A 21,698-nucleotide genomic window follows, 5' to 3' on the forward strand; every position below is an offset into this window, starting at 1 on the left:
CTTTTGCACAAGAGTCTGTGTTGTGTGAGAGAGAGAGGCAGCGTGTGTGTGAGTGTTACCTGGTCGTGTATGAGGAAGTGCTCCACATCTCCATAAGCCTGAGCGTATTTGTGTTTGATCACCAGCTCACACCAGCGATGCCTCACCTGAAACACACATATTGGAAGAGCTCATGATAGGAGACATACAAAACATTTTAGACGGGCAAGCTCTAGCTCTCTCTCACACACTCACTCTCTCTGCATGTGTGTGTGCGTGCGTGTGTAGGATGGTGCCTGGCCTTTCTCCCAGAGGATCAATGGGAGCTCTGTTACCACGGTGACCGGAGAGATCAGAGACTGGCTCTGTCCCCGCCTCCATCATCATCCCTCCTCATGTTTTTGCGTGTGTGTGTTCTAGCCTTACGCTGTTATTCTACTAGCCTTGTGACGGGAGTGATTTGTGATTTAATGCTACGAGGGGGGGGGGTTCTCCTAGACGATATATTCACCTAGATGGAAGCAGCAATACTGAGGATTATTTGTCCTTCTTATGTCTCGCTTGAGGATTCACACACCCACACAGATGTATGGACAGACACACACATGCGCACACACTCTGTTTTCCCTTCCACCTGGTGTGGGGGCGTGAGAAGCAGAGCCGGGCAACGCTCCTTTGATAACAGCATCTCTGAACGCTCCCTTTACCTCTGCAGCCTTCTGAATAAACATGAGCTTCGTAGGCCTCAGATGACCCCTACCTCTCTCTCTCTCTCTTATAATATAAACCGGGAATTGATTGAAAGTTCCAGGAATTTTGCAACTGTAGTAATATCACATCACTTACTGCCATTTCAGTGTTTTTTCCCTCTCTTTCCTGCTCTTTTTTCCCCACCTTGCTCTTTCAATAGGTCCAGCAGCATTTGCTTTTTCAGATCCCAACCTCTTCGTGTCTCTCATTTTTGCAATCAATCAATCCTGCTCGTGACATCCTGGATATGTGTGTGTGTGTGTGTGTGTGGTGTAATAAATGTAGGAATGTCCTGCGTAATTGGTGCGTCTCCCCTCAAGAGAGAGACCGAGGCCCAGTGAGGGGGGTAAGAAGGGGGTGAGAGGGGCACCAGGCAGCTGGCTACCCCCAGGGCTCTCCCCAGGAATGCAACCCAGCACAGAGAGCAGCTGCTGGGGCTGCGCGGGGCAGCAGAGCAGGGTGGCCTGGAGGGCATTCAAAGAGATACGCACATTAATTACAATACATGTTGGCCTAAACTTGCTGATCATGTTCCTTCCCTGCACTGTAAAGGGGTTGCTGTGAATTTGACAGTAACTTACAGGCAGCTAATTGGCAAGTAATTTACTGTATTTCGTATTGCAGTAATGTAAATATGGTATCAAAGCAAGTACTATGTAATGACACAGTACAATATCGTAGAATTGACTGTATTACACTGTAAAAAAGTAAATCCTACCGTAATTGCAGTGCATTAATGAATGAATGTATGAATGAAATAAATTCATTGACGGGGGTGAGGTTTGTATTTCAGTGTATTGTTATTGTAATTACAGGGGATTGGTGCAAGCAGGATGGCTGCAAGGTAATGTGTTTACATATCACAGCATATCAATGAATATTTAGTGTTTTATATCCCTTCCATTTCTAAAGGCTTTAACAAGCCAGCAGCATACCACCCTGCATACCACTGCTGGCTAGCTTCTAAAGCTAAGCAGGGTTGGTCCTGGTCAGTCCATGGGAGACCAGATGCTGCTGGAAGTGGAGTTGGAGGGCCAGTAGGAAGCACTCTTTCCTCTGGTCTAAAAAAATATCCCAATGCCCCAGGGCAGTGATTGGGGACACCCCCCTGTGTAGAGTGCTGTCTTTCAGTTGGGACGTTAAAACACTCTCTGAGGTCATTAAAGATCCCATGGCACTTATCGTAGGGGTGTTAACCCTGGTGTCCTGGCTAAATTCCCAATCTGGCCCTCAAACCATCATGGTCACCTAATAATCCCCAGTTTACAATAGGCACATTCATCTCCCTTCTCTCCCCTGTAACTATTCCCCAGGTTGTTGCTGTAAATGAGAACGTGTTCTCAGTCAACTTACCTGGAAAAATAAACAAGGCTTCCATACTGGGAGAGACTACAAGGCGAAAATGCTCAACCATTTAAGGTTCAAGACTTAATGCCAATCTGTCTCCTATACATTTTAAATTGGTAAAAGCACTATTACCAATGGCTGCAACAAATATAGCCACTTACAAGGCACGCCAACAATACCATGCACTCACTAGTGGTCAAAAGGTTGTTGGTGCTTCAAAAATACAGTACAGCACTGTATTCTGCGGGATGGAATTACAGTACCATTCAAAATACAGTGATCCTTTCCCCGCCCACACAATTTTCCCACAATGCACCATCATTTACATTATACTACAGTAAAACATTTTCACAGTATTTTATTGTTGATAATATCCAAAATGTGTTAATAAATTACAGTTTTCCATTATAGTCTGGTAAAAGGTTACTGTATGTCTAAATTATTTTTAAACAGATTAAAACGTCTTTATGAAACGTAGATGCCAACCCTGCAGTTCTCTGTCTATCTGTCTTTTTCTCTCTCTCTGTCGTCCTCCTCCTGCTCGGCTTCTACACATGAGGAGTGTCTTTGGTGTGGTTTGGTGTAACAGACTCCTTTCCTCTCTGACAAGACCCTTCAACCTAGCGTGGGCATTAAGGCCTTTTGTGGTACAATGTGCCCTGTATGCTTGACCGACAAATGGCCCACACACACACACACACGTATGCACGCACGCATAAGCACCAACCCACACATCACGAGACACACATGAAAGGAAGCGAGCCACAGTCACGCATTCACTCTCATACATGCACACACATACTGTACTCATACAGTACACTGCCACATGCAGTCACACACACACACACACACACACGGGTCGTTCCACCTCAAAAACCACAATAGGATTTCGACACCCACAATCTCAGATTGTTCTGCTATGATTTCTGTTGTTAGAAACGGGTAAGATTGGCATTTTTGCAACATGATTTTGTTGAAATATAATTAGATCTCTGAGAAATTAAGCTAATTGATTGCAACCAAATTGGCAATTTTCTCTTATAGTACCTAACATCTGATTTGAACCAAGCTTTTTTCTAACAATGAGTTAAAACATGAGAAATTCTAAGAAATGGTCAAAAGCCCACCACGGGCCCCCCACACCAATCCCACCCCAACAATGAGTATATAGCATCAGTTCTCTATGTTTGACAAGTAGCATGGAGCTGCGGCTCGGAGTATTGCTTCTTCATACTATGTAATGTATTCTCAGTGTATTTGGTGATGTTTTTATCCCCTGTTCAGAGAAATTAGTCATTGAAGTTGTTTGGGTTATGTACCATCCTACATCCGTGGGTAGCTTTTGACCATGTCTTACTTATTGTTAGAATTTTTTTTGCTCATAATCAGATGTTAGGTACTATATTTATTGAATATTATATGAATCGTATAAATAAAAATGGCCAATTTGGGTGCAATCAAATTAGCTTAATTTCTCAAAGATCAAATTGTATTTCAAATAAATAATGTCGCAGTAATGCTTATCTAACTACAGAAACGACTGCAGAACAATCTGAGATGATGGGTGTCATGACTTGCTGAAATGAAATGGAATGACCCACATGCGTTGAAACGAGTGCTCGCACGCTATCCTTCACACTACATTAAATGCTCACGCACATCTCACACACATTCTACACCATTCAAATGGAAGGACGGAGCACTAACCATAACAGACAGCACATCAAGCGTGATGAATTCGCACACTTTAACCAGCTACACCTCCATGAAGTAAACACTGCTAACCCAACATAACAGGAGAGAAGTGATGCAGCACTTAAGCTTTTATTTATTTAACCTTTCAAACACATTGATCCTTCATTTTGTGGAAAGGTTGGAGGGTAAGAAAGAAAAAGCATTGGAGGAATGGCTGGACACACGTGTGCATGTGTCTGTGTGACCACTTTTAGGGACCATTTCGTTTTTTCCCCTGGTATTTTACATCTCTGTTGGCCTCCTAACCCCAGCCAGACTGTAGAGGCCTAGACAGAGACCTTCTCATGTTGAACCACTGAAGGCCAGCCAAGTACTGTACACTCACATCCTTTACAGTCTTTTATTCTTACACCCAATTGATTCTTAGAAGTGAAGCACATTCTCAGTAGGAAGTCTTTCATTCCTGGCTGAAGATTTTCATTGTTTTAATAGGTCCCAAACAAAAGATGCTCAGTTCTGTTCAACTAAAACGTAATGGTGTTGATAATGTAGCCCTACAGTACATACTGTACAGTATACTGAACATTCCACAGCACCAAACACTAACTGCGTGACTACCAGAAATGAACTAACATCTGAGCTAAACATCAATTATTGATTTCTCCTTCCAAAAAGGTCATATACAGTAATGACTATGGCTTCATATAAGAGGGGGAAAAATGTATCAACTAATTCTTTTCAAGACAGGGCATGTGTTAAAGACAGCTTAAGTTGTTTAGTTTCCAGCCTTACCACAGCTGTGCTTACTCTGACTGCTGCACTTAATGCTAGAGTACAGTAAAGCCCCTACACACACACGTAACTCCCACCACAACCCCCCACACACCTTATCCTACGCATAAACACCATTAAAGTGTATAGTTAGCGAACACACTTTTGTACATCGCGCTGTAACGTACAATTGACCTTATTTTAGCTCCCCAAAAACGTAATACTTCCAGGTCAACTGTAATATGAATACCATTGTAAAGCACAATTTCTACCCCTTTCCAGCCAAATCAATGACAAGACCTTCATGCTGCCCGTCTTTGCATTATTGAAGAAGGCAATGAGCTCCGTCAGGTCTTTTTTTTAAATGACGGGTGGAGAAGTGAAACCTACTGCGTCCCAGCTAGCACAGTGGATCTGGGCCGATTCCGGCTGAGAGTTGGGGCACTCAGCTGACAGTCAGACTCGGGCTAACGTCATGTGGCCCGAGTCTGGGCCGCCTTCGGCAGTATTACTTATGGCTGGCTACGATGCGGGTATTGAGCTCGGGCTGATTCCAGTGTGAGTTATCTGGCCCAAATGTATTACTTGGGGTTCGGGCTTGATACCGGTGATAGTTATCTGGTCCAAATGTATTACTTGGGGTTTGGGCCAATTGGGGCTGCTCTCTGGAAGATGATTGCACGGTCTGCTTTATATAATTAACATTTAATTACTTATTTTTCCAAATTTTTTCATTGTTTCTGTGATCCAAAAAATACAATTAACATTTAAATGAAATTCTTTAAGGGTCCTGTGTAGTATTTTAGTATTTTGTATTTCCTTGGTGCAAGGCAATTGATAAGCATTAAAAACTTTGTGGATGGAACCTCCCAAGTGGCGCAGTAGTCTAAGACACTGCATCGCAGTGCAAACTTAGGGGTTTTGTCCTGTTGGAAAGTGAACCTTCGCCCCAGTCTGAGGTCCTGAGGGCTCTGGATCAGGTTTTCGTCAAGGATCTCTCTGTACTTTGCTCCGTTCCTCTTTCCCTCCATCCTAACAAGTCTCACATTCCCTGCCAAAGAAAAACATCCCCGCAGCATGATGCTGTCACCACCATGCTTCATCGTAGGGATGGTGCCAGGTTTCATCCAGACGTGACGCTTGGCATTCAGGCGAAAGAGTTCAATCTTGGTTTCATCAGACTAGAGAATCTTGTTTCTCATGGTCTGAGAGTCCTTAAGTGCCTTTTGGCAAACTCCAAGAGGGCTGTCATGTGCCCTTTACTGAGGAGTGGCTTCCGACTGGCCACTCTACCATAAATGCCTGATTTGTGAAGTGCTGCAGAGATGGTTGTTCTTCTGGAAGTTTATCCCATCTCCACAGAGGACCTCTGGAGCTCTGTCAGAGTGACCATCGGGTTCTTTGTCACCTCCCTGACCAAGGCGGACATGAACTGTTCAGAGGAGACTGAGTGAATCAAGCTTCATGGTCAAATTGCTTCAAAGAAACCACTACTATTTTATTAAACTAGGTATGTCAGTTAAGATCAAATTCTTGTCAGCTCAGGGATTTGATCTAGCAACCTTTCGGATTCTGGCCCAACGCTCTAACCAGTAGGTGACCTGCCGCCCCAAAGGACAACAATAAAATAAGAGACTTTCTTGGGTCAACAAACACGAGCAAAGGACATTAGACCGGTGGAAATCTGTCCTTTGGTCCAAATGTGAGATTTTTGGTTCCAACCGCGTAGGTGAACGGATGCAAATAGTCTGGGTAGCCATTTGATTAGATGTTCACGAGTCTTATGGCTTGGGGGTAGAAGCTGTTTAGAAGCCTCTTGGACCTAGACTTGGCGCTCTGGTACCGCTTGCTGTGTGGTAGCAGAGTGAACAGTCTATGACTGGGGTGGCTGGAGTCTGACAATTTTTAGGGTCTTCCTCTGACACCGCCTGGAATAGAGGTCCTGGATGGCAGGAAGCTTGGCCCCAGTGATGTACTGGACCATACGCATTACCCTCTGTAGTGCCTTGCGGTCGGAGGCCGAGCAGTTGCCATACCAGGCAGTGATGCAACCAGTCAGGATGCTCGCGATGGTGCAGCTGTAGAACCTTTTGAGGATCTGAGGATCCATGCCAAATATTTTCAGTCTCCTGAGGGGAAAAAGGTTCTGTTGTGCCCTCTTCACGACTGTCTCGGTGTGCTTGGACAATGTTAGTTTGTTGGTGATGTGGGCACCAAGGAACTTGAAGCTCTCAACCTGCTCCACTACAGCCCTGTCGATATGAATGGTGACGTGCTCGGTCCTCCTTTTCCTCGGCCCACAATCATCTCCTTTGTCTTGATCCCATTGAGGGAGAGGTTGATGTCCTGGCATCACACGGCCAGGTCTCTGACCTCCTTCCTATAGGCTGTCTCTTTGTTGTCGGTGATCAGGCCTACCACTGTTGTGTCATCAGCAAACTTAATGATGGTGTTGGAGTCGTACCTGGCTGTGCAGTCATGAGTGAACAGGGAGTACAGGAGGGGACTGAGCACTCATCCCTGAGGGACCCCTGTGTTAAGGATCAGCATGGCGGATGTGTTATTACCTACCCTTACCACCTGGGGGCGGCCCGTCAGGAAGTCCAGGATCCAGTTGCAGAGGGAGGTGTTTAGTCCCAGGGTCCTTAGCTTATTGATGAGCTTTGAGGGCACTATGGTGTTGAACGCTGAGCTGTAGTCAATGAATAGCACTCTCACAGAAGTGTTCCTTTTGTCCAGGTGGGAAAGGGCAGTGTGGAGTGCAATAGAGATTGCATCATCTGTGGATCTGTTAGGGTGATATGCAAATTGGACTGGGTCTATAGTTTCTGGGATAATGGTTTTGATGTGAGCCATGACCAGCCTTTCAAAGCACTTCATGGCTACAGACGTGAGTGCTTCGGGTCGGTAGTCATTTAGGCAGGTTACCTTAGTGTTCTTGGGCACAGGGACTATGGTGGTCTGCTTAAAACATTTAGGTATTACAGACTCGCACAGTGAGAGATTGAAAATGTCAGCACATGCTCGGAGTACATGTCCTGGTAATCCGTCTGGCCCTGCACCCTTGTGAATGTTGACCTGTCTAAAGGTCTTACTCACATTGGCTGCGAAGAGCGTGATCACACAGTCTTCCGGAACAGCTGGTGCTCTCATGCATGTTTCAGTGTTATTTGCCTCGAAGCGAGCATAAAAGTAGTTTAGCTCGTCTGGTAGGCTCATGTCACTGGGCAGCTCTCGGCTGTGCTTCCCTTTGTAGTCTGCAATGGTTTGCAAGCCCTGCCACATCCGACGAGCGTCAGAGCCGGTGTAGTACAATTCAATCTTAGTCCTGTTTTAACACTGTGTCTGTTTAATGGTTCGTCGGAGGGAATAGCGTGATTTCTTATTAGCTTCCGGGTTAGAGTCCCGTTCCTTGCTCTAGTCTTTAGCTCAGTGCGAATGTTGCCTGTAATCCATGGCTTCTGGTTGGGGTATGTACAGTTGAAGTTTGAAGTTTACATAAACAAGTTTTAATGACTCCAATCTAAGTGTTTCAACCACTCCACAAATTTCTTGTTAACAAACTATAGTTTTGGCAAGTCGGTTAGGACATCTTTTTGCATGACACAAGTAATTTTTCCAACAATTGTTTACAGACAGATTATTTCACTTATAATTCACTGTATCACAATTCCAGTGGGTCAGAAGTCTAAGTTGACTGTGCCTTTAAACAGCTTGGAAAATTCCAGAAAATTATCTCATGGCTTTAGAAGCTTCTGATAGGCTAATTGACATCATTTGAGTCAATTGGAGGTGTACCTGTGGATGTATTTCAAGGCCTACCTTCAAACTCAGTGTCTCTTTGCTTGACACCATGGGAAAATCAAAGGAAATCAGCCAAGACTTCAGAAAAATAATTGTAGACCTCCACAAGTCTGGTTCATACTTGGGAGTAATTTCCAAATGCCTGAAGGTACCATGTTCATCTGTACAAACAATAGTACACAAGTATAAACACCATGGGACTATGCAGCCGTCATACCGCTCAGGAAGAAGACACGTTCTGTCTCCTAGAGATGAATGTACTTTGGTGCGAAAAGTGCAAATCAACCCCAGAACAACAGCAAAGGACCTTGTGAAGATGCTGGAGGAAACAGGTACAAAAGTATCTATATCCACAGTAAAACGAGTCCTATATCAACATAACCTGAAAGGCCGCTCAGCAAGGAAGAAGCCACTGCTCCAAAACCGCATTTAAAACAGCCAGACTACGGTTTGCAACTGCACATGGGGACAAAGATCATACTTTTTGGAGAAATGTCCTCTGGTCTGATGAAACAAAAATAGAACTGTTTGGCCATAATGACCATCGTTATGTTTGGAGGAAAAAGGGGGAGACTTATAAGCCAAAGAACACCATCCCAACCGTGAAGCAAGGGGGTGGCAGCGTCATGTTGTGGGGGAGCTTTGCTGCAGGAGTGACTGGTGCACTTCACAAAATAGATGGCATCATAAGGTGGGAAAATTATGTGGATATATTGAAGCAACATCTCAAGACAGTCAGGAAGTTAAAGCTTGGTCGCAAATGGGTCTTCCAAATGGACAATGACCCCAAGGATACTTCCAAAGTTGTGGCAAAATGGCTTAAGGGACAACAAAGTCAAGGTATTGGAGAGTCCATCACAAAGCCCTGACCTCAATCCTATAGAACATTTGTGGGCAGAACTGAAAAGGCGTGTGCGAGCAAGGAGGCTTACAATCCTGACTCAGTTACACCAGCTCTGTCAGGAGGAATAGGCCAATATTCACCCAACTTATTGTATTGTGGGAAGCTTGTGGAAGGCTACCCGAAACATTTGACCCAAGTTAAACAATTTATAAGCAATGCTACCAAATACTAATCGAGTGTATGTAAACTTCTGACCCATTAGGAATGTGATGAAAGAAATAAAAGCTGAAATAAATTATTATTATTATGACATTTCACATTCTTAAAATAAAGTGGTGATCCTAACTGACCTAAGGACTTTTTACTAGGATTAAATGTCAAGAAATATGAAAAACGGAGTTTAAATGTATTTGGCTAAGGTGTATGTAAACTTCTGACTTCAACTGTAAGTACGGTCACATCAAAGCACTTATTGATGAAGCCAATGACTGATGTGGTGTACTCCTCAATGCCATAGGAAGAATCCCAGAACATATTCCAGTCTGTGCAAGCAAAACAGTCCTGTAGCTTAGCATCTGCCTCATCTGACCACTTTTTTATGGACAGAGTCACTGGTGCTTCCTGCTTTAATTTTTGCTTGTAAGCCGTAATAAGAAGAATAGAATTATGGTCAGATTTGCCAAATGGAGGGTGAGGGAGAGCTTTGTACGTGTCTCTGTGTGTGGAATATAGGTGGTCTAGAGTTTTCTCCCTCTGGTTGCACATTTTACATGCTGGTAGAAATGAGGTAAAACGGATTTAAGTTTCTCAGCATCAAAGTCCCCGGCCACTAGGAGCACCGCCTCTGGATGAGCGTTTTCCTGTTTGCTTATGGCAGTATACAGCTCATTGAGTGTGGTCTTAGTGCTAGCGTCCGTCTGTGGTGGAATGCTACGAAAAATCCAGATGAAAACTCTCTCGATAGATACAGCGTATAACCAGCCAGCTGTATGTTAATAATGTCGTTGTTCAGCCACGACTCCGTGAAGCACAAGATATTACAGTTTTTAATGTTCCGTTGGTAGTTTAATCTTCCTCGTAGGTCGTTGATTTTATTTTACAATGATTGCACGTTAGCTAGTAGAACGGAAGGCAGGGGGGGTTTATTCGATCGCCTACAAATTCTCAGAAGGCAGCCCGACCGCCGTCCTCTTTTTCTCTGTTGTCTCTTCACGCAAATGACGGGGATTTGGGCCTGTTCCCGGAAAAGCAGTATGTCGTTCACGTCGGGCTCGTCAGACTCGTTAATAGGGAAAAAAAGCTTCTGCCAGTTCGTGGTGAGTAATCGCTGTTCTGATGTCCAGAAGTTATTTTCGGTCATAAGAGATGGAAGCAGCAGTATAATGTACAAAATAAGCTAAAATAAAAAATATAAAACACAATTGGTTAGGAGCATGTAAAACGTCAGCCATCTTCTCCGGCGCTGTCTAAATTGAGATGGTTTGGGATGAGTTGGACCGCAGAGTGAAGGAAAAGCAGCCAACAAGTGCTCAGCATGTGGGAACTCCTTCAAGACTGTTGGAAAATAATTCCAGGTGAAGCTGGTTGAGGGAATGATTCCATATGTGTTATTTCATAGTTTTGTTGTCTTCACTATTATTCTATTATGTAGAAAATAGTAAAAAAAATAAAGAAAAACTCTTGAATGAGTAGGTGTGTCCAAACTTTTGACTGGTACAGTATGTATTATTTTAAATATATATATTCGTAAATATATTATTGTCCCCTAACCCTGGAGTAAACTACATCAATACTTAGGCTTCTACTTCCAGCTTATACATACTATATCCACTTGTGTGTGGAGTGTTACCTCAGCGTCCTGCTTCGGTAGATCGTAGGTTCTCTTGATCGTACGTAGTGATGTCACACTTAGCTCCGCCTCCTCCAGCAGAATCTCCAATAGCAACACCAGCTGCTCCGGCATCACCTAGGCAACGTAAATAGAAAGGAGGGGTTATTTGTGGGTCTCAACATTTGTGGGTCTCAACATGATCGACAACATCAGTATGATTTACTTGACTTCATTTTGTTTGAGGGGTATTTTATGAATAACACCGAAACACATTAATATCAGTCTCTATTCAGCAAACAGTCTGTTTGGATGGGTTATGAAGAGTGACAAAAAGAGAAACTCGTTAAAAAAATATAAAAAAATCAGCAAAATATTAAGATAATGCCAAGGCAAATGTTCAGAATATAAGGGAAATGGTGGGGGAATGTTTAGCGTTTGAAGTGGAACGGTGACAGAGGGAGGCAGATAAGTTATTCTGTAGACGGAGTGAAACAAGAGAAGAGAAGAAAGAGGAAGAGAGACATGATGAGTCTTGCGAACGTCTCAACAGCACACGGTCACAAAGAAGGAACTCCTTTCATTGAAGTTGTTCTCTGCTGAGGCCCAAAGCTTTTCGACTATTAAATATCATTTGATACAAAAATAAAGCAGATTTGCCATGACTGAATAGACTATTGAACAGGGGAAGACAGTAAAGAGAAGATTAAAGAAAGAATATGTTAGACACATTCATTTCTACATTTGTTCTGTTGGGATAGTGCTGATTAATGCTGTGTTATGTGGTATTCTAAAAGAGGACTTCCAGAGAGACACCCCCATGGTGCTGTGAGCTGTGCCTAGCCTTGCCTGCCTCTCCCTGGGATAGACAAGACACATATTCCTCCTCTCTGGGATAAAATAAAGGAGGCTCCATAGAGACTGATGTGAAAATGGAGCAGTGTGTGCGTGAATATAAATGGGTGGAGGCCAAGCTGCTATTCTTACCCCATTATCACATTATGATCTGGAACTGGCTCTCTCCACACACACACACACACACACACACACACACACACACACACACACACACACACCTTTTCTACATTAAATGTATTCTCTTTTTTTGCCTCTCCTTTGCATTCCTCCCTTTGTCAATCTTTCTTATCCACAACAAACTTTTGGTAAGGAAATACCAGGAGAACTTTTGCCCTACCAGAAAGCTCTCCATTACAAACACAGGGACTATTTAACCATTGGTTGGTCTGAGAGAATCCCATTCAAAGCTTCAAGTCAAGCAACTACAGCCTATACACTGACAGTAAATTAATGTGGATACTCTGCAAATAGATCTCTCTCTCTCGCTCTCTTACTGTACCTCTATCTGTCCTGTTTCTGTCTTGCTCTCCTCACCTCACTACTCCTCCATTTTGTGAGAGCTAACCGTTAGGTCCCTCCATCTTGAAGGGTCTCTGAGAGGCATGATCCAGTCATAAAACCCCTAATTTCAGCCTCTCTCTCTCCCTCTCTCTCTCTCTCTCTCTCTCACAATCTGTGTGAGCGGATTCACGTGAGCTTCGTGTGTAGGGGAGAGATAGAGGATAGGTTACCCACTCTAGTGGGAAAATGCTCTCAACACCGGATTATTGGGGCTATTGTTAGTCTCAGCCCTGACCCGATCATGAGATCAAACAGTGTGTGTGTGTGGTGCCACCCTCGGCGCCCTCTCCAAGGGTAGGGAGTTCCCAGGCAGGGAGATCACCTTTTCCCCTCCCGATAACGCACACGCACACAAACACGCACGCACACAGCACCACTTAGTGAGGTAATGTGTTTGGTCTTGCTTGTCTGTTTCATACTCCTCCACATCCATCTTTCCATTCAACCTATCAAAACCCTCCACAACTCCTACTCAGAAATACACTGACGAACACTTACAAACACTACTCAGAGTGGCATGAAGAGCAATGGCCATTTAAGAGAGGCTTGGTTTAAACCCTCTGTTTTCTCCCCCATATTTTCATGCTTATGTCTCCGCCCCTCTCCAAAGTGGTTACTCCAACCATGAAACCTCCCCCCCCAGCCTTGTCTAATGGTGTGTTTCTGCCTCATCAGCCTCAAACGCCTGGTCTGGACTAGGAGAACCATCATCATTATCATTCTTGCTGGAGGATGACTTGCTGTTTTGGAGGTCAGTGAAACGGGATTTAATATCCACTGATCTCAAACATACAGACTGGCGTGTTCACACACAGTGGCACATTGAATACCCCATTGTAAGAAGACATGTCTCCCGACGTCAGATGGGAGCGCCCAGAGCAATAACCACACTAACATAAGATAGTGATAATATTGTATTATATGACACCGGGAATGGAACCCACAACCTAAAGCCATGCTTTACCAACTGAAACATGTCCAGTAATAGAACAGTAGCTGAGTGTAATAACACTCCGAAAACCTTCCTGCTATTACAGACAGACGGACGGACGGAGAGACAGACAGAATCCTGTGATCGTTCATAACTTCCATGGCAACGACACTGGATACCACACTAAGCAACCTGTGTGTGTGTGTGTGTGTGTGTGTGTGTGTGTGAGGGACACCGTGAGCTTCTTTATCTTTGACCTTTTCTCTCTACCTCTCCACCACTCCACTCTCTCTCAATCTTTTTCTCCCCTTTAAAACACCTCTTCTGTCATAGCTCGTTGAGAGAGAGAGAATCACTGCTATCGTGGCATCCACATAGTTCCGACGTTTAAATCATGTGGTTGTTATCAACGTTACTGCTACCAACATCTCCCGAAATATCCTTATAGGTACTAAGTCACATTGGCATTTCAATGAGCTGTATGTCTCTCCCCTGTTGTCCGTATCCCTCCCTCCTTTACAGCGGTTTGAGTGTGTGTGTCTCAGAATGCTAGTTCAGTCACAATGCATTATGGGTGATGGAGACGTGGAATCACTGTGACATTATAAAACCCAACAGTGATTTCTCAGAGGCCATTCAACCGCGTGTGTGTGTGCGCGCGCATGTGTGTGTGTTTGTGTGTGACAGACCATTCAGTCGCTCCATTGAATTTTATTTCTGTCTGACCGCAGACTCGTAAAAGCTCTCTGGCACCAGCGTCTAAACGCCTCAGCACCCCCCCCACCACCACCACCACCCGCCTCAGGTACTAGAGTTACTCTTTCTCCATTTTTCCCTTTCCCCATTTCTAGCTTTAATGTTCGTCAATCTCTTTTGACTACCCCTCCGACCTCCATCCCTCCCCTCCTTCCCTCCCCACCCTCTCATTTATCTGGCCCCTCTCAGCAAGATTTCCTCCCACATAGGGAGAGGTGACTTTATTGAATTATAGATCACATGTAAGCAGGATGCCTCTCACTGTGTGTGTGTGTGTGTGTGTGTGTGTGTGTTCGAGCATTCATACAATTCATTGAATGATTGGGCAAACAGTGAACAACAAGAGGGAAAGGTTCTTCTTAGTGAGTCACGTGTTTCTCTGTTGGACTTTCAGCCCGGGGAACCAGAGCCGACTCTCTGTGCTGATATCAATCTGTGCTGATGACATCACAGCTGGGTCACCTTAGAGATAGCGGATGCCTTAGAGTGATGCCCCTCATGTTTGTGATATCACTCTCTGTTCCCCACTCCTCCTCTCCTCCGGGATGTTCTGCTTTTATCACAATCATAACATGCTCTGGGATTGAGCTGCTTAAAAGCGACGCGCATGTGTGTATGTGTGTGTCTGACATTTTATCTTGATTAGAAGGATAAACCCCCCAACACAGCTTGCAGTGTATGCTAAGCCTGGTTGTGAGAAGCACACACAAAGTGTCTCATCCACAGACAAGGCTGCTGATTTATCTAGCAGGGAGGGACAGGCAAGAAGGGCCTAGCAAAGAGACTCCTGCTATCACTATGGGACATTCACGACACATACCATACACTGTCAATCCACTCCATAGACACATCGTCATCGCTCCTCTTGCACCCCAGCTGCCAAACTAACCCTGATTCAGATGACCATCCTACCCATGCTAGATTACGAAGACATCATTTATAGATTGGCAGGTAAGGGTGCTCTCGAGCGGGTAGATGTTCTTTACCATTTGCCACCAATGCTCCTTATAGGACACATCAATGCACTCTATACTCCTCTGTAAACTGGTCATCTCTGTATACCCGTCGCAAAGACCCACTGGTTGATGCTTATTTATAAAACCCTCTTAGGCCTCACTCCCCCCCCCTATCTGAGATATCTACTGCAACCCTCATCCTCCACATACAACACCCGTTCTGCCAGTCACATTCTGTTAAAGGTCCCCAAAGCACACACATTCCTGGGTCGATCCTCTTTTCAGTTCGCTGCAGCTAACGACTGGAACGAGTTGCAACAAACACTCAAACTGGACAGTTATCTCCATTTCTTCATTCATAGACTCAATCATGGACACTTACTGACAGTTGTGGCTGCTTTGCGTGATGTATTGCTGTCTCTACCTTCTTGCCCTTTGTGCTGTTGACTGTGCCCAATAATGTTTGTACCATGTTTTGTGTTGCTCCCATGCTATGTTGTCATCTTAGGTCTCTCTTTATGTAGTGTTGTGTTGTCTCTCTTGTCGTGATGTGTGTTTTGTCCTATATTTATATATATTTTTTAAATAAAGGTTAAATAAAAATAAATAAAATAGGCATCACCCCACAGCATCACACCACCATGTGTGTGTGTGTGTATCAAATGTGTTTCATGCGTGTTTGTGTGATCAGTGTGACCCATTGACGGTATATATGAATGGACAAAGCCATTGACCACGTCACACCATCATTCTTATGTGAAGCCTCTATAGCGCTTTGAAACCAAATGAAGTCGGTTAAGATGGCGTCTCATCGAGACATAACATTTATATCCAGGAAGTGACATGCAGCCTATTTTTTAATAAAGGTTAAATAAAAATAAATAAAATAAAGGTGAATGAGAATATTTAAGTATTTGGATGAGCGATGGCTGATTGGCATAGGCAAGGTGCAATAGATGGTATAAAATACAGTATATACATGTGATATGAGTAACGTAAGATATGTAAACATTATTAAAGTGGCATTATTTAGAGTGCATTGTGTAACGTGACCAGTGATCCATTTATTAAAGTGACCAGTGATCCATTTATATAAGTGGCCAGTGATTGGGTCTCAATGTAGGCAGCAGCCTCTCTGTGCTAGTGATGGCTGTTTAGCAGTCTGATGGCCTTGAGATAGAAGCTGTTTTTCACTCTCTCTGTCCCAGCTTTGATGCACCTGTACTGACCTCGCCTTCTGGATGATAGCGGTGTGAAAAGGCAGTGGCTCGGGTGGTTGTTGTCCTTGATGATGTATTTGGTCTTCCTGTGACATCAGGTGCTGTAGGTGTCATGGAGGGCAGGTAGTTTGCCCCGGTGATGCGTTGTGCAGACAGCACCACCCTCTGGAGAGCCTTGCGGTTGAGGAGGGTGCAGTTGCCGTACAAGGCTGTACCCGCAGGGATGCTCTCGATAGTGCATCTGTAAAGGTTTGTCAGGGTTTTGGGTGACAAGCCAAATTTCTTCAGCCTCCTGAGGTTGAAGGGCAGCTGTTGCGCCTTCTTCACCACACTGTCTGTGTGGGTGGACCATTTCAGATTGTCTGTGATGTGTACGCCAAGGAACTTAAAACTACTAAACCATTTACTAAAACTATTTATGCTTTCCATTCGAAACAGTTTGAGCAGTTTGTGCATATATTATGACCACCTTTTGTGACGTTTCTGTTGTTGTTGTTGGTATCTTAAAATTAATTTGTTCTATTTTGAGGAAGTGTATACTGGCTACAGCGTCTCAAAATGGACAAACAGTACTATTGGTGCTTTTTTCTCGTTTTTCAAGCGAAGGTTTTTTAAGGGAGTATGAGAGCACACTCATTTGGCTCACCTAGCTGAGTTCCGATAGGCGCCAGCCGAACCGAAGCATGCGGATCCTTAACTCAAGTTGAATGCCGACCGGGGTACTGTAGATTTACATTAGCAACTAAATGATCCTCATAACTTCACATGTACGCAATGTTTTAATAATTGGTTCAAGGACATCTGGTGTATTAGAAGAAATTGTTGGTACCATGATTGTCTTTACATTTTTTACTTATTTACACGAAGATTGACCACAAAGATTGAAATTTTTCCATTCTCTATAATTGGGGATCCGGTTTTCTGCAAACAATGCCTGCAGTACCGCTGTCAGACTTGATCGTCCGTGGCTTCAATCAGAGGGGGCAGTCGTTCTACCCTGGAGTGGCCTCAGGACCAGGTTCCCCACACAACTATTCTGGGAGGTACCCCCAGAGCCTCACCCATTCTCTCACCTCTCAACCCCCTGTGACCTAACGCTGCTCTGTGATTGGCTAGAGCCTCCTAGGCCCACTGCCTGATTGGAGAAGAGCTACTGCGGCCCACCCTGTATAACACACAGCAGCTGAGAACACACACACACACAAACACATATGAAAACACACATATGTGAACACTAGCTTCTGAAGTGTGTCTGCACCAGCTTTAATGTTCAGACTTGTAACCTTAACTGCAAGCAAAGCCTTTCAAACTACTGCCATTGGCCTACTGATGCGTTTTCAGTTTTCAGCTTCGGGGCAATTTCACAATTGTCCTTCTCACAAACCCTTTTCAAACCTCACATCCACAAACACACAGTCACACGTGCGCGCAAACCTGTGGAAGTTTCATTCATTTCTGCCACTCAGTTCCTCGCCACAAACCACAGTCTGCTTAACGTCTCCGCGGTGAAAGGCTCCCTCTCCTCCTTTCCTCCCTCTCTCCTCCTCTCTTCCCAGTGGAGAAACAAACCGGTCGGTCTTCAAAATACAGGCACGTATACAGAGATGCCTTTGACGTGGACCAGAACAAAAGAGCCGCTGTGTGTGCGCGAGAGAGAGAGAGAGAGAGAGAGAGAGAGAGAGAGAAAGGAGATGAATGGGCCCAGTGGTGACAAATACAAACATCTGGAGGTTAGCTTAGACAAAGAGAAGTATGAGGAAGACAAGAGAAGGAGGGGAGGAAGAGAGGAGAGTATTCAGAGCTACGCATGACCTGGTGCCGGAAAGAGGCCCAGAAAGCACCTACCCACAGGTACCCACAAACATACACACACACTCAATGTATGGAACGTGTGCGCTATATAGGATAATAATAGCAAAGTTTCAAGGTTCAAGGTTTCATTTTCTCCAGCCATTTGTACTGGCTTAATCTTGACTGCAAGGTAGACCCGTGGAAGGGTGGTGTCTAAACATTATCCCTGTGAAATACAGTGACCGCCCAGCAGAAGGATACTATGGCTGTGGAGGGTGACTAAACATTATCCCTGTGAAATACAGTGACCGCACAGCAGAAGGATACTATGGCTGTGGAGGGTGTCTAAACATTATCCCTGTGAAATACAGTGACTGCCCAGCAGAAGGATACTATGGCTGTGGAGGGTGACTAAACATTATCCCTGTGAAATACAGTGACCGCACAGCAGAAGGATACTATGGCTGTGGAGGGTGACTAAACATTATCCCTGTGAAATACAGTGACCGCCCAGCTAAAGAAGGATACTATGGCTGTGGAGGGTGACTAAACATTATCCCTGTGAAATACAGTGACCGCACAGCAGAAGGATACTATGGCTGTGGAGGGTGACTAAACATTATCCCTGTGAAATACAGTGACCGCACAGCAGAATACTATGGCTGTGGAGGGTGACTAAATATTATCCCTGTGAAATACAGTGACCGCACAGCAGAAGGATACATGGCTGCACAGCAGAAGGATACTATGGCTGTGGAGGGTGACTAAATATTATCCCTGTGAAATACAGTGACCGCCCAGCAGAAGGATACTATGGCTGTGGAGGGTGACTAAACATTATCCCTGTGAAATACAGTGACCGCACAGCAGAAGGATACTATGGCTGTGGAGGGTGACTAAACATTATCCCTGTGAAATACAGTGACCGCACAGCAGAAGGATACTATGGCTGTGGAGGGTGACTAAACATTATCCCTGTGAAATACAGTGACCGCCCAGCAGAAGGATACTATGGCTGTGGAGGGTGACTAAATATTATCTCAGCTACATGGCTGTGGAGGGGTTCCTGGTGACCGCAAAAAGTCATGGCTGTGGAGGGCTAATTACAGTGAGACGGACAAAAGGATCATGGCTGTGAGGGACTAAATATTATCTCAGCTACAAACGGTTCCTGGTTAAAAAGTCATCAGGGCTAATTGGAGACGGACAAATACACACACACGGGGGCACACACACACACACACACACACACACACACACACAGGCACACACACAGGCACCCACACAGGCACCCACACACAAAACACACAAAGTAACTTGGTCACTCAACATAAAATTGGCATGTTATCTGGTAATTTGGAGGTAATTTGACCTTGTCGTATGAGGGTTGTGTTTCAATAACACACAAAGGCATGGAAACTAAGTCCATTTGTAAATTGAAAAGGGAATTCATTGAGCTAAGAAGCTGGAGGTTAGCCACATGTTTAGAACAATAGGGGTGAAAGACACATACACTGATACGACCCCTACTGTGTAGAGATATGATCTGTCCCTATTGAAAGAAAGGCAGAGACCGAGAGAGAGAGAGAGCGTAAGCGAGAAAAAGACAGAGTAAGAAAGAGGGAGAGAACTGCTTGCGTGTGTGCGTGCGGTGTGTGTGCGTGTGGTGTGTGTGCCTCCTGTTTGAACCCTGGCGTTTGAACTCATGTGTCTGAGCTGACGGAGGTATGTGTTCTGTGTGTGTGTGTGTGTGTGTGTGAGAGAGTGAGAGAGAGAGGAGAGAGAGACAGACAGACAGACAGACAAAGGTATATCAGATAGACTAAGCCCAGATATCTGCTCACATCAAGAAAGTCACGCGCCACTGAGAGACATTCTCAAAACACACACACGACTGGGAGACAGGAGCAGAGGACATCGAGAGGACAAGTCTGTCAGTTCACAATTCATAGAACACTACAGACTGAAAGTATAGCTTGTCAAACTACCCTGTTGATCATACTGACTGCTGTTAAACCCCCCCCTCTCCACAATTCTACTCCAAACCTGCCATCATCAATGACAGAAAATCTAGGATGAGATCGTCTTCAATAATTGGTCATTATAACCAGGAAGTGTGAGCCCAGTCTAATAGGTATGTGAGGGTGGCTAGGGGATGATCCGGAGGGGTGGCTAGGGCCACACAGTCTGGATGATGGAGAATTTAGCATTTTTCAAACACCTGAAACAGCTTTTCCTGCAATCGAGAGCCATAATCATTATGCTTAATTCAATCTAAAAAAACATGTATATTTTTTCTGAATATCTAAGCATAACACTTGAGCTGTCCTGACCAGTGGGTCTTTTTTTAAATGAAACTAAATATGCTTTTATGCATCTTTGCTCAAATTTGGGTAAAAGATTGAAAGGAATGTGAGTCTTATTCAGTACATTTAGTTATTGCTTGCTTTTCTAAAGTCTACCAACCTTGACAGCAGGCATGCCAGCTAAAATAGTTAGCCAAGCTAACTACTTTAACTTGATTGATAGCCTGAAATGGCTTCTTGGTAGCTAGTTATGAAGTTAGGAGATTAGGAACCTATCTGCACTAGCTAAAAGTCAACTTCATGAAATTGCTATGTGGCTAGTAGTATTACAGAGAAACAAAAAAATCTGAGGGGGGCACGTTCCCCTGTGCCCCCTATGGGCATGACGCCTCTGTGCTGAGTCCCAGAGAGAAGACCAGGTAGAACTGGACTCTGATACATCATCATCAGCTCAATTAAATTCGGATGAAGACGCCATTTCCTCTATTCGTCTATATCCATCAGAGAAGTGATCCACACAGACAGAGGTTTCTCATAGCATAACATCATAATGGCACACAACCACAGCCAATTTAGCAGAGGAAAAGAACACATGATATTCTGACAGAAAAATTCAGACTTGGATTCTATGACGTCTGGCATAATGGGTCGTGGTTTGGAATGTGCGTGTCTGTGTGCACGTGTTTGGTTTGCTTCCAGTTTTCCAGCCTGTCTTTGACTAGAGAGCACCTGACCACAGAGGAAGCTGGGAAATGGGGTGTCCATGTTTGATCTCTGTGTGTGGTATGTATCAATCTGGACTGTGTCCCAAACCGCGCTGTATACCCTTTATAGCGCACTACTTTTGACCAGAACCATATGGGCCCTGCTATATCAACAAGATCTCACACTTTTACCTATTTGACTTCAGATTCCGACGTTTCTCCAACCATTACATTTGGAAGTTCCTCCAAATGTCAAATTTCGACGGTTAAGTTTGGGATAGGGTTACAACAGACGTAACTTGACAGTTAAGTTTAGGCATTCATTCTAAATGGTAAGTTAAGGGTTAAGGTTTGGGATAGGGTAAAAAAAAAAAGCTGTGGGAATGAACACGTGACCCTCGGAGAGCCAGAGCTTGTGGCTTACGCCCATCCCACACTCAGATAGTAGAATTCACAAGACACAATTTCAAAATGTGGTTGTGCATCAACAGTTTATCTCGTATTATGTAAGTCACAGAGAGTCACTCAATACCCCATGTCATCAAAAACATTTCAGATTGTAAGTTAGCTGGACGCAAGACTATCTAAACTTGTAGT

General features: G+C 44.3%; 1 protein-coding gene across 6 annotated transcripts in view; it reads right to left on the bottom strand.

Annotated features, from left to right (window-relative positions):
• The window catches only part of LOC112248772 (aminopeptidase O), a 66,459-nt gene that overhangs the window by 6,932 nt on the left and 37,829 nt on the right, over nt 1-21,698 (bottom strand). For all 6 annotated transcript variants that reach the window (XR_006083232.1, XM_042320725.1, XM_042320726.1 and 3 more), the window contains 2 exons: nt 11,040-11,156; nt 60-146 (listed from right to left, as the gene is read on the bottom strand). Coding sequence is in view for 5 of the 6 variants with exons in the window: in XM_042320725.1 (XP_042176659.1) it covers nt 60-146; nt 11,040-11,156 (204 nt within the window). In the remaining variant the exon portion in view is untranslated. The remainder of the gene's footprint in view (nt 1-59; nt 147-11,039; nt 11,157-21,698) is intronic.

This window comes from Oncorhynchus tshawytscha, linkage group LG04 (genome assembly GCF_018296145.1).
Source record: "Oncorhynchus tshawytscha isolate Ot180627B linkage group LG04, Otsh_v2.0, whole genome shotgun sequence".
NCBI lineage: Eukaryota > Metazoa > Chordata > Actinopteri > Salmoniformes > Salmonidae > Oncorhynchus > Oncorhynchus tshawytscha.